General features: G+C 36.2%; 1 protein-coding gene across 4 annotated transcripts in view; it reads left to right on the top strand.

Annotated features, from left to right (window-relative positions):
- Window positions 1-21,673, top strand: part of LOC129725457 (cyclin-dependent kinase 14) — a 173,387-nt gene that overhangs the window by 26,906 nt on the left and 124,808 nt on the right. The window contains exons 1-2 of one of the 4 annotated variants that reach the window (XM_055681332.1): window positions 20,092-20,261; window positions 21,065-21,426. The exons of 2 other annotated variants lie outside the window; for them this stretch is intronic. In XM_055681332.1, coding sequence (XP_055537307.1) covers window positions 21,396-21,426 — 31 coding nt within the window. In that variant the 5' untranslated portion in view covers window positions 20,092-20,261; window positions 21,065-21,395. Of the gene's footprint in view, window positions 1-20,091; window positions 21,427-21,673 lie in introns of those variants that run through there. One more of the 4 variants, XM_055681331.1, reaches the window with a different exon arrangement.

Here is a 21,673-nt window from a genome sequence, read left to right on the forward strand (position 1 = left end):
TGCTGCCGCATTTAGCTTTTCCAAGAATAACGCAATTCCTTCTCTTTGAGTACCTTCTTTTCCCAGGGCCTTGACGGGCTGGCAAATGTCATCTCAAGATTTGGAATCATAAATATTCGTATCTTTTTTTGAATTATTTTTTATGGGGAGCACGTTCACCTTCTTTGTCGCCAGACTCGAATCGACCGGTGGCTCGACCGAGTCAGTTAGCACATGCAAATGGCATTGAAATGCAACATGAACGGAATCAAAGCAAAATGTTGATCTATCTTACAGACGGAAAAGCAGTCTGGCAGGCAGTGGAAAAGGTAGCAAGGAAGCGTTTGTTGATTTTGTATAGAATACGCGATTTGACTGCAATGCAATGGGCGGATTTGAATCCAGAAGAAAGTCGTGGGGGTCATGTGTGACGTGCGCAGATCTCGCAATATTTTTTGAAGATGATGCTCTTGGAAACGATATACGAAGATGAGTGAGGAGGCATTTCTTTTTGCTTATCGAATGTTTTCTTCGTTTTTTGCTTCGGTTCCGTCTGCAGCAATGCGTTTCTGGAGCAGGTGGTATTTGCTTGTGAAGACATGGTAATTTAATATGCTAACAACAATTTTTACGATTCCGTCGGTGACACAAGGTGAAATGTATGCGGTTCATTGGAACGGTATCCAACTGACTGCGTGCTGCTTTAATATCTATCACTTCTCGCTTGCAAGATTGTTGCCCTTGAAAACATAGCATATAGCTTGTGAAATTCTACTCTAACCAAAAGAACCATCATTCTCTTCGGGGCGAATGCATGCTATCTACATCAAGTCTTTCTGTACCACACACAAAATGACTTTAATCACGGACTTAACTGAAAATTTGAACGACCTAAACCGAAAAGCAGGATATTAAACTGACACCTCTATGAATTAAATTTTAGAATGTATATTGTTCTGTAGTATGAAAACCCTAAAAAGTGTAAATCATCAACAGAATTTAATGTTCACCAATTGATAAAACAACTCTTTGCTCTAGGAAAATGTATGTATTCAATTCACATCATTATCATCATATCATTACATTAATATGCCTATTTGGGCTTACCTTAATGTATATTATCTTTAATTTTGTTTTTTGTTTTCTGCTATCTTAATCTTAGTTTTCGCGAATTAGTTCAATGTGATCTATTTTTAATTAGATTTCACGACACGCTTAGCTTAATTTTACGACATAAGTAGCTACAACTTTGTAGCATGACTATGAGTCTGTCTTTTCAGTTTTTACGGTTGCTGATCTCAGTCGAGCATTTTGAAGTTAATTCAATTTTCGGCAGTTGTTCCAGCACCCGGCCTACCAGTTGTAACTCTCAACGCCGAAATCGCGTTCCCCCAAATCACTCGGTGAGAACTTTTTGGTGTGAGCTTGCCTACTGTACACCCCATTAGCAGTGCTATTCAGTGGAAGAGAGACGAACAACTTGTTTTCACAATTGATTCCCACCAGATAGTAGCGAACAAAGGGGCAGCATCCCTTTTTTTCGGTGGATTTTCCATTCTCCACTAACGGTTGATTGCTATCTAGCGGAGACACCGTGGCATCCATCCGTGTGGTCAGTTTTGGTTTTTTTCGAATCATTTTGATACTCCGTACAGCAAGATCGCGCCAAATGACTTATGGTCGAATATCGACCATTTTTGATTTGGAGAGATTTTTTGAACCATTTGGAGAGATTTTTTACACCCATGAGTTACATTCTAAAAGGGCGTATGCCTTTTGGCATAGGTTTTAGTCGAAGCATTGTAGTCCAGAAACCGTTGGTTGTATAGAAAAACTGTCTGAGAATGAGTTGTAGGGAATTAAAAATTCACCATAGAAAAATATACACTGTACAAAAAAAATTTTTTTTGACCAAAAAAAATTAAAAATAAACATTCTATTTCAATTTATAACAAAAAAAGAGTTAATTTTTTTTAATTTTTTCTTTAAGAAACTTGACGTTAATACGCAACTTTTTAAAAAAAGTCCAGGGTGGAGAAAGGAAAAATAATTTTTTTATGGTAGATTAATTTTTTTATAAAAATTGTAATTTAAACATTTTTCAAAATATTTGTATTCTGATGATTTTGAAAGATGCAGAGAGTCATTTTGAATCAAAAAGCTCTTGGTAGTATACATTCTAAAGGCATCGGTTTTCGAGTTATTTTAAATTTAAGCTCGAAAAATTAATAATATTTCGGAAAATACACGTTTTTCTTAATTTGTCCATGGCTCTCCAGCAAAAACCATACGTTCATTGGAATGCTTGATCAAAAATATACAATTCATTCTTTAACAACAAAACGATTGGATAAATAACTCAAGCGCTAAACCTTAGCCTACCTACACGTTCCCCCTTGCCGAATGTTTTATAAAAAAATATGTTCGTCGTGCAACACTACCTACTTGTTTACTAATAATAACTGTTTTAAGTACGCAACCATTAACTACTGGGTTACCTATAATATCTGTTTTCGTATATACATTCGATTGCACTACTCCAGATGTGTTAGTAACAGTTTGCATTTTGTGAAGATGAATAAAGTGAAAATGGAATACACCAAGCCCAAATGCTGTAAACCCTTTCCTGATCATCGGTGCTCATCAAGCTTACGCAAATTAAACGAAAACGTTATTGCAAAATTAAAAATATTGAACAGTCAAGCTCATTTTAATACGTCTTTATCAATTTGTGATTCGTGTAGTTATTGGAATGATAGTCAAGCCACCATTCATCCCTTCGTTGTTTACTATTCAGAATCTGGAACACTTAAGAATATCAGCTTCATCATAATATCGGAAGTACTCCATCATGATACTGTTGCGGTTCAGGTGTTCATTGCCAAATTAATGAGTTTTTTGAAAACAACAATAGAGTTGAAAACTGCGATATTAATGTCTGACGGAGCTGCCTCACAATAGAAAAATAGAAAAAACTTTGCAAGTTCAAAACAAAATATAACGTCGATGCAGAGTGGCATTTTTTTGCGACTTCTCATGGTAAAGGCCCATGCGATGCAATTGGTGGCATATTAAAACGAATGGCAGGAAATGCAAGTTTAGCTAAAACACATAAACATCCCATTACAAGCGCAAAAGAATTGTATGATTGGTCTCATAAGAAAAGTAATAAAAATTCATCAAAAATGTCATTTAGTTGGGTATCATATGAAGAATATGAACAAGGAGTAACAGAATGGAGCAACATTTTTAAAAAAATCTATAATAATAGCTGCCACACAAAAGTATTACTCTTTTGTTCCGATTTCAGAAAATAAGATACAAACGAAGCTGTTTTCAAAAGATGACGAATCATTTACTTATGATGTATATAGAATATAAGGTGAAACTAGTTTTGTAAAGTTTCTATGTCATAAAAAAATATGTTTCTAAGATAATAAAACTCGAAAATAATTATTTGATTCTAATATATATTTATATCACTTAGAACATTTAACTCTTTTCTTGAGAACCGTTCGTTCAATCGTTTTGTTGTCAAAGAATGAAGTGTATATTTTTGATCAAGCATTCCAATGAACGTTTTTGCTGGAGGACCATGGACAAATTAAGAAAAACATGTATTTTCCTAAATAATTATAATTTTTCGAGCTTAAATTAGAAATAACTCGAAAACCAATGCCTTTAGAATGTTTACTACCAAGAGCTTTTTGATTCAAAATGACTCTCTGCATCTTTTAAAATCATCAGAATACAAATATTTTGAAAAATGTTTGAATTAGAATTTTCATAAAAAAATTAATCTACCATAAAAAAATTGTTTTTCATTTCTCCATCCTGGACTTTTTTTAAAAAGTTGCGTATTAACGTCAAGCTTCTTAAAAAAAAATAAAAAAAAATCAACTCTTTTTTTTTAATTGAAATTTAATGCTTATTTTTAATTTTTTTTTGGTCAAAATAATTTGTTTTTGTACAGTGGATATTTTTTTTATGATGCATTTTCGATTCGCTACAACTCATTCTCAGACAGTTTTTCTATACAATCAACGGTTTCTGGGCTACAATGCTTCGAATAAAACCTATACCAAAAGGCATACGCCCTTTTAGAATGTAACTCATGGGTGCAAAAAATCTCTCCATCTGTGAAAAATGCTCAGTTTGCTAAGCCAAATACGTGTGCAAAGTTTCATTCAAATCAAAAATGGTCGATTAAATTTTCGCGTATTTCCAGGCGATTTGAAATGATTTTGCTCTATAATTTATTTGTTCTTGCATGCGAGTTTGTTAGACTGGTCAGATTAGCAATCTAGGCCATTATTATTAATGTGTTTTTCGGTTATAGTCTATCAAAAGAATTTGATATTCAATTGGTTCCGCAGGTATAAAAGAACAATTTTTAATTTTAGTCAAATCATGGTTTTTTTAACGACAGCACAAATCAAAAGTCAGATAGAATAATACAATTCGTTATCAGTACATTCGATCATTGCTGATAACAACGAAAAAATTCCTGTCACTTTTTTCTTTACCGAAAAATATATTGTGTAAAGTGCGGTAGGTGATACATTGTGAATCATGCTTTTTAAACCAGGCCAACTGTGCACGGAGCTAATTTCATTCCCAGGTTTTACATTTGTAACGACATCTGGAACACCTCATAGTAGTTCGGTGGACGAAGCGTAGCACCACCGCTACGATAAGGGGAAGAATATCTCGGAACAGAAACAAAAAGAGTCGTTTAGCATGAAGTCATTATTCATACGACTAAAATTTTCATGAAATATTCATGTCATCTCGGGGAATGGTGGATTTTCTCGCTCCGGTTTCAAATGGTCTATCGTTTACGCTTTTTCTTATTCTTTTTTTGCAGTTGTGTTTTGTATTGAATGGTTATTTTTCGGGTTACTTGAATAGTAGAAAACAAGAATTTTTATACCAAGAACACATTCATTAAAGTAGAATTTTGAAATAATCTTCTACATGAGATTATTTATGCTACGTTACTGCAGGGTCGAGGAATTTTAAGTTACCAAATATCTTACTTGTTGGCATCGACCATAATGGATCTAATTTTAAACGCAACGCCACGCCAAGGCTTCATTTAAATTCGGATTACATCACGTATGATTAAAATATACTTCCTTTGTGTACACATGTTTCCGTTCTGTAATGTAAACCAAACGGAATTTTTATTAATGAATCGAGCTTGTTGGCACATTATCGAATCATTGTAAAACATTGCTTTTCACATGCTGTTTGTATACCTTCATCTATCTCTGCCAGTTGCATCGCCATCATCTGCCGAAATACTGCGGCGATTGATCCAATGCTACTGTACCAAACGTCAAATGAACCGCAACACGCCTTTTTTGGTTGCTGTGAATTCTGGACATCGCTATCATGTGGCATTTGCCTAATTGAGTATTTCCAATGATGGTTTGCGGTCTACTGTGCTATTTTTACGCAGCACTATATCGGAAATTCTGTACTGAACTAATTAGAGGGGCGATAAAAAATACCTAATATAAAACTTGCCAAATTGTTATGATTGCTCTCATGCATTCTTCCAGCTTCTTTATAGTTATGTTTGTAATAAAGGATATTCTACAGTAACTGTTTTATTCCAATTAATAGTAATCATCACACATATAAAAATGTATAACCTGATACTTGTATGTTACGAAATTTATATTGCATTTATACTATCGGAATATTTCGAGATTTAACTATATTGTTGATATTATAAATACGCAAAGTAGTTCTACATGGCCAAACTCACAATTTGTTTCCGATCTAATGTAAGACTCATTATCATATGTTAGATTTTAATACCATCTGTTACCTGCATGTTCTTGGTGTTATCCATTTATAGATACACTGAACCGTTTGATTTTCCTGTGCGCGTAAAATACTAACACATAACCCAAAACCAACCATTCACATTTTAACAAAGTTTCTATATAGTTTTGTTACTAATTGAATATGTTCAAAATACATTGAAAAACGAAGAAAGGTTCTCAATCTCATCCTTCCAATCTCCGCAAACCGATCGGGAAGAAGTTCTGGAGAGCACTGAAGAAATCGAATCACATATGCTGCAATACTTTACTAGTTTATACGCCGACACGCAGAACGACGTTCCCGATGACGGCTCTTTTCAATGCGACAGAGCCATCCCGGAGCAAGATGATGCAAATGAAGCCTGTATGCGTGTAATCACCACTGCCGAAATTTACTCAGCCATTAAATCTAGTGCTGCAAAAAAAAAATCTCCGGGACCTGATGGCATACCCAAAGAGTTTTACCTGCGCTGTTTTGATATCATACACCGAGAGCTGAATCTGGTGCTGAATGAGGCACTAAATTCAAATGTTCCATCGGAGTTTGTAGATGGGGTGATCGTATTAGTGAAAAGGAAGGCTCCGACAACACTGTTCGAGCGTATAGGCCAATCTCTCTTTTAAATTATGACTACAAGCTACTAGCTAGAATCCTGAAAGTGAGACTCGAAAACGTGATGAGACAGCATCGTATCATAAGCAATGTGCAAAAGTGTGCTAATCCCGACGGTAACATATACCAAGCAACTCTGGCTCTGAAGGATCGAATAGCGAAATTGATCAGGAACAAACAGAGAGCAAAGCTCGTCTCGTTTGATCTTGAGCAAGCTTTTGATAGAGTTCGTCGTTCGTTTCTCCATCGGACCATGTATGCTCTCGGAATAAATGCCGATTTTGTTCAATTACTATCCCATATTGCCAGTGTATCGTCTTCACGCTTAATGATAAACGGGCATCTATCGGCGCCGTTCCCGATCAAACGCTCAGTTAGACAGGGTGATCCGATGAGCATGCATCTTTTTGTCCTTCTCTTACATCCGTTACTTAAACAGCTCGAACGTATTAGTGGAAATGATCTGATCGTGGCCTATGCCGACGACATAACCGTCATCGCATCCTCTCTTGAGAAGATCGTCGAAATGAGGAAAATTTTCTCAAAATTTGAGGAAATATCGGGAGCAAAAATCAACTGGCGCAAAACAATGTCAATGGATGTCGGTTTAATCAATGGAAATCCAATACCAGTTCCTTGGTTACAGACGGCAGACAAAATAAAAGTTCTCGGAGTATATTTTGCCAACTCTATCAGAGTAATGGTCAAATTCAATTGGGATGCTCTTGTAAGTCGCTTTGCCCAACATGCATGGCTACAAACATTGCGGATACTCACTCTTCACCAAAAGATAGTGGTAGTCAATACATACATGACATCCAAGATCTGGTTTATGTCATCTATTTTGCCTCCAAATAACGTACACGTCGCGAAAATTACCGCTACTATAGGTACGTTTTTATGGAACAGAGTTCCTGCAAGAGTGGCAATACAGCAACTTGCACGTGATCACAACAAAGGTGGCCTTAAGCTGCAGCTTCCAGCTCTAAAATGTAAAGCTCTGCTAATTAGCAGACACATGAGAGAGATTGATGCGATGCCGTACTACAAATCTCTAATTATGCCAACCCAAAATAATTCAGCTGTTATCATCCCACCTAATCTTCCAGATGTAAGAATGATTAGACAGCATTTTAACGAACTGCCTATAAATTTGCAGTACAACCCGATTGCTGGTCAGATACACCAACACTACATCAGCTTAACAGATATACCCCGAGTAGAAAGGAAGTATCCAAATACGAATTGGGTGAGGTGCTGGAGAAACGTTGGTATGAAACAGCTGGGTTGTAAAGCGAAGAATCTACTCTATATGCTTGTGAATGAAAAACTCGAACACCGTATTCTCTCCACACGTATTGGCCGTACCGACAGAGAGAATTGTCAACATTGCAATGCACCTAGAGAAACACTACAGCATAAATTCACCGAATGCCAAAGAGTCGTACCAGCTTGGGAGCTTTTACGTTGCAAAACTGATTCATTTTTCCGAGGATGACGGAGGCTGTCCGCTGCGGAACTAGTTAGACCTCAACTGCTAGGAATTACATATCCACTCAGGATTTGTATATTAAAATTTGTCAATAATTATATATCTTACATCAACGAACATAACGATGAGATTGATATTCAAAATTTAGAATTTTTTTTGGATACCGATGTTTGATTAATGAATTCATGTAAATTAGTATTATTATTTTCTTGACCAATAAACCGCATTTTTACAAAAAAAAAGAAAAAAAAATCTCTTGTTTTTGAAACAACTACAGCAAAGCAAAGCGGAAAACCCAAAATTTGATTTCACTGATACTTGCATTGGTATCGCCAACGGCTAGACCGCAGCTCGCGTTACTCGGTTGGTCAAAAGTGTAAGACTATCGTGATTAATGTAATAAGATAGTTTTCAACTGTTTATTCTATATTGATTTACGTTTGATTTTAAACTTTTAGGAATTAAATGATACTTACTTACTTTGATCATGTTGTTTCCTAAAATAGGGTCTATTTTCAAACATTCGCCTCAGAATGAAAGGTAGCAATTAAAAAAAAGATCTTATTTTGGGAAACGTTATTGAAAATTGGCCTTATTTTGGGAAACTTCAAACAACAATGATTAATGATGAACATATTTCTAGAGCCAACTCGGTTACCCGTGGGATGCGTTCCAACTTTGTAAAGGACCACGCGAAAAAGATTTTATGAGTTAAAAATAAAACGAATTCTTCATAAAATATGTTGATATTCAGCAAGTTGTTATCTTAGAATTCAATATGGTGTCAGCATGCAAAAGTTGAATAGTGCGTAACCACATCAATATTGAGCGGAATCAGCACAACTGATGATTGAGATTAAAATCTGAACAACGAATGCGTCCTGGACATGACACATTCGATGTTCTAGCGTATTTTAAATGAACAAGGCTGCTCCAAACCACTACACTTATGAAGTATCAACTGGTGTTCAGCAGGCTGGTATCGTTGAAGCAGTGCAGCTAGCAATCATAACTGACAAGTTAAGTACCGACGCCCGAAAACGAAGTTTACCGAAACATCACGATTTTTGTGTGAATGATACATTCTGATTTCGACTTTTGTCAATGTATTCATTCAAACTGTTGCGTTATGCATTACACACTTTTTTAGCAAAGTCAGAGAAATTATTGTGTGTGGATACATTGATTGTTTAAAACTGGAACTTTTGCGTGGGACTCCACACCTCTGTGCACCATTATTATTATACCCATTATGGAGGGTATTTGGTCTTTTATAGCTGTTTTTCAGAAACCGGAAGTCGCCAGATTGGATTTCCAAATGGTACCTGGAGTCAATTTCAGACTTCTCGGCAACATTCTGGTTCCGAAAAACTCATTTTAGGTGAGCAATTTTTGGTTGTTTACCAGAAATCAGAAGTTCCCATCTTAAATTTAAAAATGGCTGTCGACTTTTGGCTTCTGTGCACCATCCCAGCTTCAAATGCAGGTTTACGGAAAAATTAGTTTCATTTGTATAGGACCCCTCTCCCTTCCAGAGTAGGGATAAAAAAATTGTCACTCTCAAAATGCAGCCAAATTTGGTTCCTCTTACTTGATGAGTTTTAGGGTTGAGCAGAAATTTATGTTTCATTTGTACGGGAGCCCTTCTTTCCAGGAGAGGGAAGGATGTCGAACTACCATGAATTAAATTCTTGCCCTTAAAAGCCTCCATATGCCAAATTTGGTTCCATTTGCTTGATTGTTTCTCGAACTGTGCAGAATTCCATGTTTCATTCATATGGAAGGCCTTTCCCCAAAAACCCTGCATACAAATTTCCACGCCGATCGGTTCAGTAGTTTCCAAGTCTACATGGAACAGATGGACTGACAGAAATGCATGATATGTTAAAAAAAAAATGGAAGCTGGATATTAAAAAAGCATTGCGGTGTTGCCAAGAATAATGTCAGTTCGGATGCCACACGCGTTTGACCCTTACTCTTTTATGTGTTAAAAAGTGATCAGAGTAATCAGATGACGTTGTTTTTGGAACGCAGAGCGGAAAAAATAAACTTTTCCTCTTCATTTTCTTAACTTTTATGGTTTACAAACTTGACGCAAAACATAATGAACCTCAAACGTTAAAGGAGATTGAAATCTACCGATTTGTTCTTGAGTTAAATCGACATACGGCACTTACTTATTTTTGTTCATATTTATAGTTAATACAAGATAGAAAAAGATAGGTAGATAATATTTTTAAGTTTTTTTCTTACTTCTTTTTGTCTTACGGTATACATTTTTTACTAGAAAATTTAACTTTTTCGTTTCTTATTTCTCCTTGATCGGACAGCGATTGTTTGGCTAACCTTTTTTTGTTTTTATTAAAAAATAAGCTAACTTGTATTTTTTTTAAATATTTTTCCCTATTTTTTTCTCGGTGTGTATTGTTTTGAAGAGACAAAAATATTATCTACAACTTTGTCGAAGATGTCACACTGATCAATCAAACCGTCCTGGCTTTAAAAATATTTGTTGTGCTCAATACCAGTTTTAAATGAACCTTTTTTTAAAAAAAAAATCGTTGATTAAAAAAAATATACTAATAGCATAAAATGACACCTTCAGCCCAACATCTGTGCAAAGTTTGAGTCAAATCGAGAATGATAATTTAAAAAAAAATAATCAAAGTGGGACATTCTTTTGAAATTGCTCTACGAGCAATTGAATAATCGAAGGAAATTGGTAAATGATGATTATTGATCTGAAAAATATCAATCACAGCTAATTTGGAAACGAAAATAACGTTATTTCAAGTTAAAATCTATTCATTGCGGCTGACGACATTTTCCTGTTACAAACTTTCTACTGAAAGTTTTGTCATAAGTTTTCCTGAATAAAGAAAAGTTTTTTGACGTAGAGCTACGTCTCTCAGGAAATTCGGTTAGTTTTCGATTGATTTCCTTCGTTCTTGCAGCATTAGATTGGAAAATTTTCTAGGAATCCTTCCAAATGCAGAAAATTCCAATTTTATTATTCGAACTATTGTACTATCGAAAATTGTGAAGCCTTGTCAAAACGCAAAATTCGACCTCTGATTGGTCGTTATCAGAGGCGTCGCGTGGCTGATTTCGTCACACGTGCACCAAATATTCATTTATGTTCTCTCCTCAAATGAAAGAAAAAATCAAGTCAAAGTATACGATGCTTTAAATTGAAGGGTTTCGCTATAATATTTAGTTATATATATATATATATATATATATATATATATATATATATATATATATATATATATATATATATATATATATATATATATATATATATATATATATATATATATATATATATATATATATATATATATATATATATATATATATATTGATCGTGTTATCAGAAAATACATTACACAGATACGATCAACATTATATCCGATTTTAAATTGAATAATAAATGTCCACGTAAGATCACCAAACAAATTGTTGAAGACTTAATATTTTCTCGTTTTGCGCTAGAATTAAAAGTAAAATGTTATTTTAATCTGCATGCACTCTGACTGTTGAAACCTGTTTGCAATGTATAGTGTTTGTTTCATTCCTTTTCAGTGATGTATGTAAAAAATTTAATTCGGTAGCATTTAAACTTCTCTTTTGCACAAAATTTTGCATACAATCCTTGTGATTTTTTCCAGTGTATGTTTTTTGTTCGCAAAGCATTGTAAATTCCCTATAACTCGTTCCTAGAAAGTTTTTTTATACAACCAAAGGAAAGTATATGCTAAAATACGTACAACCTTAGAAAATTACTCTTGAGTCTAAAAATATTCTCCACCAGTGAAAAATACTCAGTTTGCTAAGCCAACTGATATTTGAAAATATAAATCCGTACTAAATTTAGTTTAAAAGCTTGGCAAGTAAAATGGTAGTATCAGGCCCTAGTAAGTTGGAGAATTTTTGTTTTATCGAAAAGCTTCCGGCTGAATCTCAAAATGAAAAAAATAGCAGGTAACGTTTATTAACCTTTAAACAACAGTAACATTCCATTATTTTCTACCGTTGATTTATTCAGCAACATTTTTATCTCTTGAGTTCATTCTGTAAATTGTACACCCAGAGGCTGTAAACAGATAATTTTAAACATGGTTTTCAAAATCGTATTTAGGACTTTATTTCTAATCGTATTTGGGTCTTCTTTTGCAATTTTCCACCACTGGTCAATTGAGCATTAAAAAATCCTGTTAATAGATCACACCATTTTGTCTTTTTATAGTAGTCAAAAACTTCTGACAGAAAGTGTGTATGTCGCTGAGTCCATCATAGACATTTCATGTAGTAGCCGTTCTGGTCTGGTGGGTGATAGCGGCAGCATCGTTTGGCATGATTTAATGCACATCGGTACGTGTGCATGCTGCTACTTGATACGTAGAACATGGACCGAGACGAGATGCCCGATGTTCGTAGCACGATGTAATACGGTTTGTTAATAAATAAATTAATGGTCACACGTGCTGCAACCTTTTCCTAAACGACGCTACTATCTAATTGAATATTGCTTTATGAGATACACACATATGCAATTTTTTTATGTACGTGCACTTTGTGACAAAAATTGTAAATCTTGTCACGTAACATATCACTCATTTAACATCCTTGATTTATAACTAGTCTGCAATAAAGCAGAAATCAGCTCATTGCAATGCTTAGGTATTATTTTTAATTGCAATTTCACAAGCGACGGTCAAGATCACTGCCAAAAGTGCTTTCCACTAATGCAATCCTCTCAACTGTCCAGGTTTGATTCGCAACTTGATTTGCTTTCCCATACATTGCAGCTACAATTACATCGGCATGCTTTTAGATAAAAGTGGAACGAGCGACTCCAACGCAAACCGTATGGATAGTTTTGAAAAACAAAACTACTTTTCAAATAAACAAACAGTTCGTCAGAGTCGGCTCGGTGAAACGTGAATGATTGACGGTGCGGTTCAACGACTGCAAGTCCGACAGAGCACCCCGACCATAATAATATACAGTGAGTTGCTAGATTTTCGAGGTACATCGGGCACCGGAGTTTGAATGCGCTGGCAGAGCGCGGGTGTCTTTAACTGCTCGAGTTCTAAACATAACCCTGCTATTACTCGGTACTACCGCCGAACGAGCAGTCGCACTTTTCAAGTTCATAAATAATTACCAACATATGTCTGGCAAAGCAAGCATGAAAAGAGTGTATGTATGTAAACATTCGATGGCACAAATGCCTCCAGTCAAATTACGGTTCGGAGATTAATCCGACTGATGAAGGTTTAGCAGTCAGCAATACGCAGACGACGTGCGCTTAAATGTAATGTACACGTTCGAAATCTCGATTTAAATACTATAAAAAGTTTTCCGTAATGATTCGATATTAAACAAATGTTAGCTATAATACATTCGAAATTGATTGCCACAATTCAACGCGGTAATACTACGATATCAATTCGCCATTAGCAGCCTTTGATGTTACAAGCTTTCGAATTTCGGTGCCTAAGAGGTAGCTATAGTAATTAGCGAGTTGCTCGAACCGTAATAAATTTCCCACGTACCAACATTGGTACCAAAAATGTGGATGATGGACCTTTTTTCAGGAATATGATTTCCAGAATACTAAACTTCGAAACATGGTGAAATGAATAAGATGTGTCGTGAGTTCTGCTACGTGTCCCTTCATTTTTAAAACCCTTACCCATTTGAAGCATTTAGGTTTAAAACACTTAGCCCGTCATTGAGGTCTCCTGATGGTATTGATGGTATACAATCGGCTTGTCTGCGAATAATCCCCTCTAAACATGAGTTTCACAGTTCGATTCACAACTGAACTTTGCACACTGATTGAAAACAAAATCCATAATGTAAATACAGGCAGCAAAACAACCACCCACGGAAAATCAACATCCTCTAGTCACTGTTTGTCCTCCTTCAACGACAGGCCAAGTTGCTGCTGTTGTCAAGAAGAAAAGAAAAGAAAAACCTGAATTAATCCACCTACCGGTGATCTGGTCTTTCTCATACGATTTTTTAAATTTAATTTTGCTTAATAAAAAAAACTCCAGATTGGGCCCCCTGTGATTTTTCTTGTTCTAGAACTAAAAAAATTATTGAAAAAACGATGCTATGTTGCGATCGAAGTGATTGTCACTATTTTATAGAGAACAAAATATATGACAGTACTGGACAAAAAAAAGTACGCACCCACTATCCTAATGTTGAACTCCCTGTATCTTTTTGAATATAAGGTATATGAACTCGATGAATTCGGATAAGTTGTAGTATTTCTAATATACTAACGATTGGTATAATAATTTTGTCAAAGAATTGCGTATTAAATTCACACTTCAGCATAATTGTAATTGAGCTCTATTTTCGCTTGGTCAGAATAAAGTACACATTCTTTATATCATCATCAGTTTACTATTTCTCAGCTCAGATAATTTATTTCCTACTCCTCGTAAGTCCAATAAGATTCCTATTGCTGCAGAGAAACGTCGAAACAATGTGTTTGATTATTTGTTTATCATTATTAGTGCGCGGTACAATCGGATAAGATGGGGAAAAAGCAAATTTCCGTAGATATTCGTAAACTTATAGTTAACAACCGTCAGAAAGGTCTTTCTTATAGAGAAATTGCTCGAAAATACGATTTAAGTGAAGCAGGAGCACGAAAAATATGCAAAAAAGCATGGAGAACTGGGAAGCGTAGCCGATCGGACCGGTAGAGGAAGGAAGCGGAAAACTACAACTAGCGATGATCGCCGAATTTCTCGAGAAGTGGCAAAAAATCCTTTCGCTACCAGCCGAGTGATTCGTGAAAACGCTGATTTAAATATCTCTGAACGAACTGTGCGCAGAAGACTACAGGAAATGGGTTATAAGAGTGGATTTGCCCAACGACCTTTGATTCGAAAGGTTACAGGTTTGTTTACTTCGTATTCAGCATACATTTTTGGCTTAGGTTCATTTCTGCAGGATCAAACGCCTCAAATTCGCTCAAAAATACATCGACAAGCCGATTGAACTCTTTGGCCACAAACAACGAGCACGAGTTTGGACGAAACCTGGTGAGAAACTTGCTGATAAAAATGTTCAGAAGACGGTCAAGCACGGAGGTGGCAGTATCATGGTGTGGGGGTGCTTTGCTTGGTCTGGTGTTGGTAATATTGAGAAAATTGATGGCATAATGACGGCAGACTATTAAATCAGCATTTTAAAGAGAAATCTTACAGAGTCGGCGCGAAAGGTTGGCTTAGAGAAGAAGTTCACTTTTCAACAAGACTATGATCCTAAGCATACCGCCCACAAAACCACTGCGTATTTCCGTGCTTCACGTATCAAGCTATTGGAATGGCCATCACAAAGCCCGGACTTAAATCCGATAGAAAATTTGTGGTCGATTTTGGATCAAAATGTCGACAAGGGAGATGTTACCAACCGCGACAAACTGTTTGAAGCTTTGGAAAAAGCTTGGACAAATATCGACTCTCAACATATTAAAAACCTCGTTGAAAGTATGCCTCGGCGCCTGCAATCCGTGATTGAAGCTAAAGGTGGCCAAACTAAATACTAAAATAAAGAAAAATCAGTTTGAACGTTGAATCACTATAATGCGTACTTTATTTTGTCCACAAGAAAAATGACAATTTCCAAATATAAGCTCTTTTTATGTTTATATGTCGTTCTCATGTCGCTTTATCTAACATTTTTCGAAAGTACACCTCCAGTACTGTCTTTTGTTAGAACACTTTGATTATCCATCTGCCTTAGATTCTATCTAAATCAAGAAAGTTTGAACATATCACAAGTGCGTACTTTTTTTTGTCCAGTACTGTAGATATCTATAAATAAAGAACTTTTAAAAAACACATACACACGCAATACTCTTTGAACTAATTTGTTAAGATTCCTAGAGGCCAAAGCACTTCGTAGTAATATTGTATCAGCCAACAACCGTATTGTCGAGTAAAATGGTAGGATTCATCTGTTCGTCTGTTTAGAGTGAAGCGTTAGTCCTCTACCATTCCGATACTTGCTAGAGAACCACATTTTTACCCAGAATAATAGTCGCTCGGATTAAATTTGGGAATAAAGAGGGTGGGAACCAGTCCGTTGCGCAATCCGTTTCATTAATTGATTTTATTGATCGTATCGCGAGTAGAATGAGCAGTAGCGTTGTCTTGGTGAAAGTGCACTATTTTCATTGCCATGTGTGACCGTTTCTCCTTGATTTTACCGTTTAAAGCAAAGCCTGGGTGCTACATTTCGTATCGGAATTCGACCTTCTGTTTCACTATACACAGACCTCGCAGCCGACTGTTAAGTGTACAGGACAATTGCGGGGCTAGCGCTACGCTACTACTGACACTAACAGTCTCTCTCGAACCGAGACTCGTGCATACGACGACTGGCTTGTTACGCCAGCATCGTACCTGGCTGTTTCGCTTTGGGTACTTCGGACAGGCGAGAAACATCAAGTCATATGTCAGCCAAAACACTTACTGTTTTCGTTTGGCACTAAATGTACTTTTCAAATTCTACAGCAATTAAAGCTCGTTCATTATAAAATGTGTAAGAAATTGCGAATAAATTTGGGAAAAATTGAAAATAACATAAACTAGGTATCTTATTTATTGTAAAACTATTCATCACATATAGGTAATATTTGGAAAAAAATCATCTTATTTTATTTAATATAAAACATCTTATTTTATTTAAAACTATTCATCACATATAGGTAAACTCTTTAGACATATTTATATGTTTTAAGAGTTCTATTTCTCGCCTTTCCAAAACAGCCAAAATATTAGAAATTGGATGAAAAATAATCGAATTAAACATAAAAATGTGAGCTAAGGTAAAAAACAGGGTTTTGACCATAACTAATAATTTTTTGGGGTATTTGAAAAACTTCAAGTAACATTTGACTAAACCTACAATCCACACTAAGTCACATAAAAAGTTCTTGCATTTTTTCATCATTTGTAGCTTCGTGAAATAATTGTGCGATAGAAGCCAAAAATTCTGGTTTTCTTAAAAAATATATTACTTAGCCAAATATCAACGGATTTTCACAAAACTACTTTCATTTGATTCGGAATTGAATATACTTTAAAAATTATAGTATACTTGTTGTATGTTTCTCACAAAAATAGACGGCAAATTTAAAATTAAATTGAAAAATTTCGTGAAAAAGTCTAAAAAATTAGATCTAAAATCAAATAACTCTATATTTTGAAAGTTATCTATTTGTCCTCTTTCTAAAACTGCTAAAATATTGAAAATCGGTTGATGAATGACTGTGTTAAAAACATTATATGCGCTGAGGTTCAAAAAACCGTATTTTGATCATTTGGAAAATTACTAGTATGAGCGAATGTTATACTCAACAAGACCTACAACCTACACTAGGTCACTTCAGAAGTTCTAAATCGCTGTAGCACAGTGTAATATGCCATCATTTTTTTTAAAAAAAGACTATTCTGCTCATACAGTAACTTCAATAATCTATCCTTCGAACTGAGTCGAGTCACATTCGAGCGACATTCAACCTGTGGGATTTCATTCACAATCTCGATTTCACGGTGATTACTACACCTTTCCAGCAAAAAGATAAATCACTGCCGAAACATTTGTGTGAGTTTTGCATTATCGGGACCAACATCGACGCAATGCTCCTTTTCCTCTTAGAAAAATTCTCTGAGAATCTTACATTTTCTTCGCTTCCGTTAGGGTGTTCTGTAACCGTAGTTTCCAGTACACTATCGCACTGGCGTTGTTGATGAATGAAGGGCAAGGATGCATGTGTTACCAAGGCGAATAGCACAACAAATTTGCCTCCTGAGTTCTCCCCTATGATGGAATCCACTCGTTTTGGTAATAGGGCTGGAATTTGCCCAACAGATGGGTGAACACTTGTTACAGTCACGTTTCATTATTGATTTTTGAAAGATTAGAAATTAATTGCTGTTGAAATTGATAGCGTATTCTTTGCTCTGTTGTGCTTCTCAAGAAGGAAGTTTCTTTGTAAAATGCTGTCAGGTTGAGAATTATTTGATCGTTCAAAAATTTTCGCAACTGCATATTAGATTGATTCGTTTCAATCAGTATCATAAACAACTAAAATACTCATAAAGTGTGTACACTAATTAAATAAAAAATAATTAAATTGGGAATAATTCGTTTGAAAATCTTAGTACTGCTTCTGCAAGAAACTTCCAAATGTCGTTAACACGTGGAAATTTCTAATGCCATTATGTTTAATGAATATAATTTATTTTAGGGCCATTAATTAAAGAGTTATCATAACTACAACGGTTTTAGGAATAAAGAAAACAGACTGTAACGTAAACATTCCAGGTAAGGTAGTGCTACCCGGTTTCGTGTTTTCATCTGTTCATCTGTGAGCTCAGTAAATCTATAGTACATTTCAAGCACCACCATCCAACAACTGGTAAGCTAGCGGAGCGTTTCACGACAGACGTCATCTGCATGCAGAACAGCTCAATCTATGCCAATCAGTAAATTGCACCGAACTTCGCAGTACCATCACAGACAGAGGATGATTCATGTTTTTGAGTTCTCGGTTGGAACGTAGCGTTACTACGGCTAAGGCAACAAGAATTCACAGCAAAGCATACACGAACAAGCGTTTTACGCGTTTCTCATTCACTCTCAGCAGTCAGTAGCGAGCGGATTGCCTATTTATTTACATTTCCAATGCACCCTCCGTGGGCAGACCCGGTTTAAATGTTATATCAGATACACAAACATACACAGCACAGAGTAAGAGATTCATTCATTCACCCCTTCGAACGCCATGCACACTTTCGTTATTGTTAGTCGCGATTTTTGTGTCAAAATCTAGTCCCGGTGGTCTATCATCACTTGCCTATGCCGATTGCACGGAATTACGATATCGAGCCAGGGATTGGGATCGGTTTATTACGAAGTTTTTTCGCTCATTCTCTTGGTATCGTGGGCTGAGCAAACCAGTGTTGTGCCTACTACGGAATCATATCGAGGAAAACGACTTACACATACCGTTTTACGCCATCGGCAGGCCAAAGTAGGGATGAATTTTTGATGGATAGTGGGTTTGTAATATAGCAGTTGCATAATACTGTTTGGGTTGTACTTGTTGGAAATTTTGAGCGAAAAAGTGATTTCATTCTGCATGAAATTATTTAAGTAACCTTTTTTTCAGGAAGTGGGATGTATTTCACGTACAGCAGTTTTCTGTATTTCAAGCCAAGATATACTTAATTGTTTCACTTTTATTAGCGACACGACAGCAATATAAACTTTTGGAAGCAGTCAAAAAAGGAACATTACACTGATAAACACAGGTTTTACACTAGAGCTCAAACTATAAGAGAGAGTATAGCTTTTCAACCTGTGAATTTTGGTCAACTTTTAGATAACTTTTTCGGAGATTTAAATAAGTTTTACCATAAGCCAACAGTGAAGCGACGAACCCGGCGAGCAAATACTCTGCGGACTTTGGATGCACTTCTGCATTCAGAGATTCAGGGTAACTCCTTTTTTCGCTTTTGTCGACCAGTCTTATCCTAGATTTATATTGAATTTACGAAGAATTTCTAAATATTTTTATTATAATAGTTATAGAATTATTTATGCCGATTCTTCGAAAAGTTTTCTACATTCTTGCAATGTTTTTGTTTTCTGATTCCACTGTGCTGTGTCAGCTGGCATCAATTCCATGATAGAGCGCAACACACGCCAGCCCTATGACGAAAGAGCACACATACCTACGACCAAGAGCGACGAGCGTCAGATATGAGAGTCCATTTAAAGAGCGCAGAAGCATAGACTTCGCTGCAATAGACCTGTCTGTGCCCTGAGACAAATATCGCCCCTACAGAAGCCGCCGGAGCTGATAATGGGCAAGGGTCTTCGCCTGCCTCAGTGGAAAAAAGAACGGATAGAGAAATTCTGATATCATCAAGTTCTCTCAGTGTCTGGTGGAGTTCTCTCTTATGTTTTGACCGACTGGGTCAGGCAACTGGCACTGGCACCAATCTCTAGCATATTGTGGTATGGTATTCGCTTGGTGAGCTTGTGTGGGAGAGGCGCGAGAGTTGCAATCAGGTCAACAGCGCCCAACAGGCATCGCTGCGATAGTAGGTTCTCCAAGTAACTGTGTTTAGTAGCAATTCGTACTCCCTCGTCGAAGTGTCGTGGTTTAAATAGTCGTTATTGAATTCTACGGCGGTTGCATTCCGATTGCGTGTATGTGTCTGTGCGCCATTCCTGCATCAACTACTAGTATTTTACTGCTGCTCCTGAACCCCTCACCGAAAAGGCGATTGTCAGTGAAGAATTGTTTGTTCAAAATCTTTCGTGGATTAATCAACCAGGAAATGAAACCCATTTTATTGTGCTAATAGATCGCTCGTTTATGTCCTCAATTCATAATTGAACGAATACGTCATCATATAAGATTCTATTCGCGGATAAAAGAGTGCAGCTTGTTGTAATATGTTTTAACACAACATTGTAGAACTAATTCGCTAACGCTCTAGAATTGAATGAACGCGCATTTTTGTAGCGCTAAAGGATCCTACTAAGAGTACATCGCGAGAGGCAGGCACCCCACGCTCGGACGAGCTCGTCAACCAGTTCCATTTAAGGCTTGCGGCTATTACTCATACGTACGGTTAGCTTTCGTAGCACGGTTCAATCTGTGCCGTGTTCGTAAACAGCAAAATTTGCATGAATAACTTTGTGCACTAATCTAAACCAATCTTGTTCAGTGTTACTCCATGAATTTGTTGCTTTTTGTGTACTACTGCTGAAAGTGTCATAAGTGCTCTGTTGATCGGAGTTTGTGCAATATATGCAAACGACGTTTTGCCGTAGCATTGGTGCGCTGCATGTGTCTATATCTATACGTCTATATATTATTTTTTTGGGTTGCGCTTGCCACTTCTACAGCGCTAGCTTTGTGATTACGGGTGAAGAAAAATGAAATCCCTCAAGTGAAAGATTATCAAAAGAAATCCCTTTCACGTCGACCTCTCGTTGCTTTTTGAAAGTTGAGGGGGTTTAGTAAAGGGATTAAAATATAATCTCACTAAACAAAAAGAAATATTTATGTTCTCGTGATATCAGTTTCAGACGGAAGCTCGGTTGTTGGTTATCAAAAAATTGTCAATACTTAAAAAATCCAAACCTTGATTAGAGCAAGGGGTGAATTTATGAAATTATCCGAAGTTGTGAGATTTGAAAATTATCAAGTGAAGTGAAGTCCAAGTTCTGCTGTGTTCTACGTCTGAAGCTTCGTAATAACCGGTCAGTGAAAATTTTGCAGCAAAGAACAGCTTGTGAGATAAAAAAGTAAAGTTTGCAGACCAACACCGGGCTCTTCGTTACTTTAGATTTATACTGTGTCAGTCAGTGTAACGCGGCGAACGCGTTGGATTTCATCAGAATTGAGCCGCCCATGTACATCAAGAAGGAGCGGAAAAAGGAAGGTGCGTCATTATTGTTGCCTTATTAGTTGTAGCTTAATAGGCTATGTATGATTCTAGACAGGATGGATTTGAATACAGCGAGTATTATTATTATTAAACTTCTATATCGCGCTCTGCTGCCAACCTTTCCCCGATCGTTTAATGCAGATTATATGGTGAATGTGCATTCTTTCACGATCATGAACAACTCAAATGTATATTGTAACTGTTGAGTCGAACTGTTTTCACAGTATGTGCAGTGTTTATT

This window comes from Wyeomyia smithii, chromosome 2 (genome assembly GCF_029784165.1).
Source record: "Wyeomyia smithii strain HCP4-BCI-WySm-NY-G18 chromosome 2, ASM2978416v1, whole genome shotgun sequence".
In the NCBI taxonomy this organism is placed as follows: domain Eukaryota; kingdom Metazoa; phylum Arthropoda; class Insecta; order Diptera; family Culicidae; genus Wyeomyia; species Wyeomyia smithii.